Genomic DNA, 9069 nt, shown 5'->3' with positions numbered 1-9069 from the left:
ACGCCCTGCTAGAAATGGAAAGTTTATGTTTCCCTTCCTGGTGTCATCATCATCGATACAGCTGTTCGTAAGTACGGCGTACATGTTGAGTTATGCGTTGTTGAGTGCAACAATCGTGTCTGTTCATTCATCCCTGACCTAGACCCGCGTCTTTGGTATGCATGCGGCCAACCTAGAGCAGTAAATATTTACCCTTACGCGTCAAAGGGCTCGACCTACGCGCGGAAAAAGGTAACACGCATATCATTTTTTCGCATTGCACGCGCAATTAACCCATGTGTTACTACGCCTGGGGGTTAATGTTTGTAAACGCGCATGCTACTTCTATAATTAAGTACAATCGTGCGTACGTCACCGACGTGAACAGGGAAGCCGTGTAGGGAAATTAGAACACGAGAAGGCAGAGAAGATGTGGAAAACAGATTGCCCGATGCTAGCGGAACGAACGCTGATGATCGCTTTAAATCTCAACGGTATTTACGCCGCCCTATTGTGGCTTATTGTTGTCAACTTTCTGTGTGTTTTTGAACTGTGAAACAAAACACAAAAGCTTTCATTACAGTTCAGTTACAGTGTGAAATTTTAAATAAACCAGTGCTAACCCTTCAAACAGGAAGGAAAGTTCTAACCGGAAATGACACAGAATCGCATATCGGTCGTTGCGGAATGGGAACCTGAGATGGGCCTGTAATCGTACACACTTAGTGGCCACATTGGGCAATGACACTTCATGAGTTTGAAGTTTTGTTTTTGGAACGAAAACCTTCTACAGGTGGCACTTCCACCATATCGTTACATCGATATCTAATTATTGTGCTACAAGCTTCCATTTTTTTTTTGTCTAATTGCCACCTTGATTTTCTTGGTGATGCAGAACAAATGGTCCCGTAAGGCCGGAAATGATAGGAGATAGTGTACAACCAGAGTGCAACAAGCTTATCATGATGACTAAAATCGATGCTGATACAACCACCGAACCGATCTTATCTTAAAAGCTTGGCTAGACGGGACCTAGACGCCTCATTTTCAACTGTTGCTAGAACTTTTCCTTCAAAACTAACTCTATGGCAATGAAACGACACGCGGTTGGTTTGTAGTGTAAAATTTATCATAAAAATATGTTCCTTTTCTTTTGTCTCGTTTTTATTGTTGTGAATTAGATTTACTTATCGAATGGATCTTTCTCTCTTCTTAAATGCGAACACATGTGTATGTCCATCTCCTTTGTATTTTTTTGTTGGATCACTTTTTTGCCGTCCTCTTTTTTTTTCGACGCGAAAGATCGATCACTCGCCCCCCGAGAGAGTAAGGCATTTCTCGTTGGATGGATAGTTTGATAAGTCCGTCCGTTGTTTTTTATGCTTTTATCACCACCCATTCCCGTTTGGTTTCCAACAAGAGCTAAATCCAAGTCTTACACTTCGTTCGTGTGCGTGTCACCTTACTCGGTGGCATCACTCTTCTCCACTGCGAACGGTTCACTGACGGGCAGGGAGCCGGAGTCAGCGATCATAACATCGTTCGTCGGACGATCGCGCCCATCGGTGGCAGTGTTTTCGATCTTGCGCACAACATCCATACCCTCGAGCACCTTACCGAACACGACGTGGCGTCCGTCCAGCCAGCTCGTCTGCTTGACCGTGATGAAGAACTGGGAACCGTTCGTATCCTTGCCCGCGTTGGCCATCGACAGCCAGCCGGCACCGAAGTGCTTCAGCTTGAAGTTCTCATCGGCAAACCGCTCGCCGTAGATCGAACGTCCACCGGTACCGTCACCCTTGGTGAAATCACCACCCTGGATCATGAAGTCACGGATCACCCGGTGGAACTTGCTGCCCTTGTAGCTGTTGATGGAACCAGATGGGGTGTGTATTAGTAGTCTTTGGTGCTGGGAAGATGATAATGCAATAATGTATGCAAAACTTGATTTTCTCAAGGATTTAAGACCTGGGCCGTCGATCTGGCAAGAGCAAAAACCCGTTTAACGTATGGCTGGTCGCACAGATACATAAATCAAACGAAAGGAGAAAGCATAATTGCGACCACACTACACACACTTCTCTGTGCCGAATCCAGTTTCAGTTCCATTTCCTTCCATGATCATCTTGTTTCCTCTTTCATGGATTATCTTACGCATAGACAACGGTGATAAAATTTTACACTTGAAACAACAACGACACGGCCAGCACGATTCGCACAATTGCGTGCGTGGGATAATACCGTAGGGTAGTTAATGGAGTTATGCAAATGTTTTGCTGGCAAACTATTGGCAAGAGTGCGTCAATTCTCGGCACTTGATGTAACGAATGAAACAATTGAAACTTACCCTTCGCCGGGTGCGGTCTTCTCTGCCAGTTCCTTGAAGTTGCGTGCCGTCTTCGGTACAGTACCACCAAACAGACCGATCACGATGCGTCCTTCCGGTTTCCCACCGATCGTGATGTCAAAGTAAACCTGCAATAGACGAATGGAAACATCGTAGGAAAGGCGTAACAATAAGATGCGAAAAGAACGCGCTCGTTTTCTTCTTCCTCTTGTTACAGTAGGACACGTAAGCACTTCTTGCGCATCAGTTTACCATCAGCAGACGCTTGTGGATGATGGACGCAATTCATAACCACGTCACTGATTACGCGTGGCCCCTCATGATAAACAATATCCAGCACTCCATCGGGAATTATGGGCCCGCAATTTTAATGCTGCTTGAGAAATGATGCTCTTGCTGCTTGCCATAGTATGTAACAAAACGAAAGAAGACCAAGCAGCTGATGCTGTCGGCCGGTTGTTGACCTTCGGCGCTCACCTTGTCCGTAACCTTAGGGCCGTCGCCGGTAGCCAGCGCACCGGCAATGAGCACACTCAGTACAACGAGAAATTTCATTGTAGCTTGTTGCCAGGCAGGACAATAGACGGTGCGTGCACGTAACTTTACTGATAGGAACAGAACAAAAATAACTGGTGAGCACGAGGCGCGGCACGTCCGTTCGGTTTGCGTGAGATGAAGTAACTGTGCGTGAACGAACGTTTTCTCGTATCACCCAACCAACAAAGCGCATTTGACGTTTCGCACGTTTGACACACGTGGAAAAAAACGAGACGGATGCAAGTTGTTCATACTCTCTCTCTCTTTCGCTTATGCTGCTTGCATACGCATGATGGCGCAGCACTATGAGTGCGTTGATGCTGTATTTCGGTATAACGCAGGTGTGTCAAACACGGTGCGGTTTTTCAGACAATGTTTCTCCAGTTATTCAGTTAGCAATTTTGATAACGAATATTTGAATGGTAGAACATGCATGGAGTGAAGATTGATAAACAATTTAAACGCATTATTTTTGGCTTGGAACTAGTATGAATATCAACCATGAATTGTGCAGACGTTGATTATTAAATCGAGAATTGAAATAATTATTTTTTTAATTCATCCATGTTGAAGTTCAAAATAAGCACATTTAATTACTCAGCTTACTCAGCGTTGAACTGTGAGGTGAGAGTAAATCATTACGGTATGGTTATAACACAAACACGTAAATGATAAACAACCTTTTATATGCTGTTTATATGTATAGATGCTCGTATCAATTTTAAGCAGTGAAGAACCCTTTAATTTGGTTGTGCTTTTTTATGCTGTGCGACAGTGCTGCCATCTTCCTACCAGAAATAAGTTTACAATGTGCTTTTACAAATCGTTGAGTGGAGCAGGCTTGCATGTAGAAATTGGAAATCTTTTTTTTTGGACATGGCTATGTACGTCTAAATAAGGAACAAGGTGCTGCAGAGACTAACATCATCAAATAAAAAATGTAATGTGATTATAATCCAACATTACTTCATCCGAGAAATAATGTCGAAAAACCAACTGATTCATTTTATTTATTTTCCAACCTTCACCTCAGCTGCGATCGATTTAAAAGGAATAAGATCCACAAATTTATGTTTTAGAAATCATCGTGAACGATTACACTGCGCGGGCAATCAACCCGAAAGGTTGATCATATTTTTGCTCATCCTAACCTCAGCCTATCGTTACGAATCCACGGGGTGGGCCGTAGGAGCCGGGTGCCGGGTAAGGTTTTTCTCGAAAAAGGGAAGCGACCTTGACAAACGAAGAAAACGATCTTTAACAAGCTCCACCTTCATGTTTGCTACGGGGGAGCATAATTTGCCAATAAAATAATTCACCAGATTGACCAGCCCCGGTTATTTATCGCACATCGTCTTTACGGGTCGTGCAGTCTTGAACTCGACTCCCCCACGCATCGCGGTGGAATGTTTGAGCGCGTTTAGCCAACGGGGAAACAACCGATCGACGCTCGGCTTACGGAATCGGTCCGGTTTGTGACATATTGCATGAGGTGGAGAAATATGCTGCGGGCCGCCGGTGTAGGTAAAGGTAGGACCGAGAAGGCAAAGGGACCACGGGCCGGAGGTCAACATCGTCGACTGTTGACATCATTGTTGTGGCGAGAGAGTGAGAGACGAGACCCCGACCGATCGATGTTGTACCGTGTCTATCCAGTTCTTCTTGATTATCGTACAGCTCATTTACATATTTCTGTGAGTGTGCCCGGAGAATGGACCGTTAAAGGTTGGGAAGGCTACTGCTCGCCGAGGTTCATTCATCTCGCGTCATCTTCCCGAGGCGCTACAGACGTATCAGATATCGTGTCCGTGTGCCTAAAGCTTGTCCACTTACTACCGGTCTGGAAGGTGGATTCCGCATCCACCACGTGCAGTTTTACATGAAGTTCGATCCGAAACCGACTTTAAAAATGGGTCACGCCTCATGTGAAGAGCAATTTGTTTTCCACCGTGCGAAGGTCGGTGGCGTAACGGCGTTGACTGCTAAAGTGTACAATAATTATTGATTTATTATGGAGGGATTTGTTGTTTTGGAACTTTAAACAAAACATCTTCCAATTAATGATCAAATCAAGTGATAGAAATTCTCATTTAAGTGGGTTGACAGTTAATAAGCGATCAATTTTATATTTTATCGTACCAGTATCTGTTGCCGAGCGATCCATACAAATTGGATCAATAAAACGCTTCACCGAAGCTGAACCCACCCACTAGTATGTGGACGATCTTCAGTTGGCGTCTAGCGATCTGCTTAACCTCAAAAAAGCTTAGAGCGTCTGTAAAAGGATTGAGGTAAGTTTGCGTTGAACAACCACAAACAGAAGCATTCCGCATGTGATGAAGAAACGGTAAAGATTTCAAATCTTGTGTACGAGATTAGTCGTGATTAGTAAACAAGAGCTCTCCAAGAGGAGATGGTTGCTTCAGGCGCCGCACTTGCAATTAAATAAGATCCACCCAATAGTTCGTTTTGTTTAAACTCCACACACAACCCCTCCCCATTCGGTAGTGAGTCGAAATAGAAACATCAAAACCGGAGCTTAAGAAACAGTCCGTTCGCTTTTCGATGCGCCCTCTCGGAGGAAGGTGTTGAAGGCTGATATGCCCATTTACGAGGCACGGTGGCAACGTTCGGTGGTGGAATTTCCAAATCTTGCGTCTCGATCTATGATCGTCGATATTCTTCGAGCATCGCTTTTTTTTCTTCGTTATCTTATCGCCCTCTAGCCATGGAGCGCAGCATTAAATTTTATTTTCAATCTTTGCCGTGCTTCGCTTCGTGCTGCCGAGTGTGGTCGAGATTTGCATACACGGTGTGTTGCACTTCTGGGCCGGCCTAATGATCGTTTCGGGGCGTCTAATGGAAATCCATATGCTGTCGCTGATTCATGTTTTACAAATAGAAAAACCCACCCCGGTGTCCAGCGTAGCCCTTCGTGTGCAACAGGCAGCGTAGATAGCAAGATAGCTTACGACATCAGCGGACGCGATCGAAGCTTCTTCCAGCGCTTTACGGAACTTTCGACCGTGCGCTATTTGCGTTTACGGATCTGCAAGAATTCTGCGACCGTAAACAATGCGCGGAACCATTGCGTAAAGCCAGTAGACGATGGCAAATTGAGCATGATCATGATCGTCATCAGCGGGATTGATTGTTGACCGTTCTGCGGGGCTGCGTGGCTGCCACGGACCATATCTTCACGACGACACTCGGCTTTGTAGAATTTGCAAATTTTGCACAAATAAGTAATGAAGTTGTCGCTCGAATGACGGAAAACAAAAACCCGCCTCAAATACCTTCCCACCAAAAATAGCATCTTCCAGCTACGGTTACTTGAGCGCTGTAGTAGGGTTCTTCATCCATTTGTCTCGAATTTCGGTGGCCAACTGAAAGAGGCATTAGGGAGTCATCATAGAGGAAAAAACGCAATCTGTTCCAAGTGCTTCTAGAGAATAGCATTCCGACCATGGCGGAGCGTCAACGATTGGAATGCGTCCCACTCGAAGTTCAACATTCGCGACTCGGTAATGCTTCCGGGATTGGAACGCTAAAAATAGCATTTCGGTTGAAATTATTCCAAATTCTAGCAATTATTTACAATACCTTCCAATACCCATCCAGTCAGCAACGCGTCGACTTCATGTATCCGGCTAGGTGAGTGCAACGTTCTTCAAAGCTGAATTGGTTGTTGTCTTCACGTTGCGAAACAGAAGAACGTGACAAACTGTTCACATTACCGGTGGGCCGTGCGGCGTTTGGATTAGCTTAATGAACCCGAACAGATAATTTATGACCAGCCATCGGATGGATAGTTTTCTCCAATCAAGAGGGTACGGATTGATAATTGCGTGGAGACGCCTGGTTGCGTCAGTGAGAGAGAAACGATATGTTGCCATAATAGGATGTGCGCAATTTTTGCATATTTGTATGATTGTTTGCTGGGTTCTGTTAGGTGGCGAAGCATAAGGATTCGATGGCTGTAGGAAAGATCTCATAAAGAAGCTAAAAGAAATAGTAAGTGACCGTTTAGTTTATATCGTTTATACCGTTTTATAACAAAACTTTCATAAAACCTGCGTAAATGTACACAAAATCTTCTCTTTAATTTGACGAATTACTTGTAGTACAATATTAAATCATTAGAATTTTTATTGAGTTACGTTTAATTTTGTTACATGCGTCAAGGTCATTGCCGCTGGTATAACATCATCTGTTATAACAATAAACTATCCCAATAGTCATCTTAAGTAAAAATATGAGGATTACTGTAAAATATTTTTAAACATCAGTGACATTTTATGGAAAGTTTTAAGATGTATTATTTCCTATCAAAATTAGTATTAAGTACTTTAAAATTTTCTTTGAAAGCCCACTAAAACCATGTTTCATAGATTCCCTTCTAACCGATCACCGATCGACGCCGGCACTAACGCCAAAGTGCGCCACCAACACAAGCCCAAACTCGTTGTCTTCGCTACATGATCTGTCATCCTAAAAATAGCCGAGGATAGCGCTTCTTCTGCTCGGAAACGCTTCGCGAATGTGTGGTCGTGACGATCCAACGGTGGAACGTTTCCCAAAAAAAGTCAAACCATCTTATCGTTACACCATCAGTCGATCGCGGCGTTTCGAACGGTAAGCAACCGGAGCAAGCGACGAACCCTTCGACGATCGGCTATCGGTTTGGGGTGGCCGTGAATGCGTTGCGGGAAGCGTCAGTTTTAGTGCGTGTTGTAAGTTCGTTTGGGCAGCGTGAGGTGTATAGCGAAAAGAAAGTGAATTTAAGTGAGTGTGCTGAGGTATTTTTGCAAAAAGATAAGGGTGCAAAACGGAACTCCAACTGTAAGCTGCTTACCATTACCGTCTATCAATAATTCACCCTTATTTGGCGTCATTTATCGACTCCCGGCGCAAAAAAGTGACTTTAATAGATATTCAACGAGATGTGCTATAGTTATGCCCCATTAGCTTTCATGTTCTTTTCGTACCGTGCCGCGAGCGTCGAAAAAGAAATCCTTTAAACGACCAACGAAAATCGTTATCCTTTACCTTTAGAGCCGGTTTGAAATATTTCACCTTACCTGCGCTAAGCTCGCAAGCATTCAGGTGTATTCAAAGTGATCTGCTTCTTGGCCGGAAGAAAGGCGAACGAAGATAATCGAAACCGTAGAGCTTACTGGCGTGATTCATGGGTGGATGGTGTTCCAAGCGCCGCTCGAAAGAGTGCGAAAAGAACACGAAATAGAGAAAAAATAGAGCATGGAAAAGCTCCAAGATGCTCAGCAGTACGAAAGCATAAGTCACCGTGGCGAATGTTTCGACCGCAAATCTTCACCATCCATTTTCTCCGCTCCTGCGGTAAACTTTCCCATGCAGCGTTCCGAAACCGGGTACCGTGTGTTGTGGCATTTTGATTTCAGTTTCCGCAGCTTGTCCTTTGCCTGCAGCGGGTTGGGCGTAGGTAAAGTTGTAAAACATCTACAAAACGCATAACCTTCTCGATGGGGTCGCGGTTAGGGGCAAAGATCGGGGAACAACTCCGGATTTCCACCGAAAAGACTCTGCCCCTCGAGTGCAACGAAACGGCGTAAACGCTCTCCGGCACCGTTTTAGTGGAAAATTCTTCGAAACAGGGCATCTTGCAAGGTGCCAGCGCCTGTGCAACGGTGCATCGTGCTCCACCGCCGCTGAATCCCCGCCGATGAATGGCGAGTGAAATTAGATTTATGGATTTTTAAGTGCTTTATTGTATAAAGGATTTCTCACGAGGAGGCTCGCGCGCCCCGAACACGGCGCATACACTATACATCCACACGTACCACGGACACGTCGCGAAGATTTGGTACGATTTTTCCGGTTCGTTTGAAATGTTTGCCTCTGCATCGCCGGTGGTGTATGCCTGCGCCTGGGACGGGGGAAAATACCCTCGCCCCCGGTAAAACACCCAATCCAAAAGTGCATCATCACATTCTTCTTGCTTCAGTGTATGTGTGTGTGTGTGTGTGCTTGTTCCTGTGTGCCGCAAGGAAGTGACTTTTCCGGAGCGATTTTTCTCGTCTCACTACCGGTTCGGTTCGTTCTTTTATCCAGCATTTTGGACTTTCGAACTCGTTCGCGTACATTTGGTGCAGTGGCATTTCTGTTCGTTTCCGTGGTTCCACGACATTTTTCTTCCCTCAACCAATCTTTCCGCTCCCTTCCCATTT

At 44.9% G+C, this 9069-nt stretch overlaps 1 protein-coding gene across 1 annotated transcript; it reads right to left on the bottom strand.

Moving 5' to 3' along the window:
• Nucleotides 1-1086: 1086 nt before the first annotated feature.
• On the bottom strand, nt 1087-3017 carry LOC128305464 (peptidyl-prolyl cis-trans isomerase 5). The gene is made up of 3 exons (XM_053042924.1): nt 2804-3017; nt 2327-2454; nt 1087-1844 (listed from the first exon to the last, which is right to left on the bottom strand). Exons 1-3 carry the CDS (start codon nt 2879-2881, stop codon nt 1442-1444), a joined length of 609 nt encoding a protein of 202 aa, XP_052898884.1. The 5' UTR covers nt 2882-3017; the 3' UTR covers nt 1087-1441.
• Between the last annotated feature and the right edge of the window lie 6052 nt (nt 3018-9069).

Source organism: Anopheles moucheti, chromosome 3 (genome assembly GCF_943734755.1).
Source record: "Anopheles moucheti chromosome 3, idAnoMoucSN_F20_07, whole genome shotgun sequence".
Taxonomy (NCBI): domain Eukaryota; kingdom Metazoa; phylum Arthropoda; class Insecta; order Diptera; family Culicidae; genus Anopheles; species Anopheles moucheti.
This window is presented reverse-complemented; position numbering and strand designations above follow the sequence as displayed.

Excerpts from the sequence above, each read along its gene's own strand:
- LOC128305464 (XM_053042924.1), bottom strand. The coding sequence starts at position 2,881 with ATGAAATTTCTCGTTGTACTGAGTGTGCTCATTGCCGGTGCGCTGGCT. Across the intron at positions 2,455-2,803 it reads GCCCTAAGGTTACGGACAAG|GTTTACTTTGACATCACGAT; the intron begins GTGAGCGCCGAA and ends CGTCTATTGCAG. Across the intron at positions 1,845-2,326 it reads AAGACCGCACCCGGCGAAGG|CTACAAGGGCAGCAAGTTCC; the intron begins GTAAGTTTCAAT and ends TTCCATCAACAG.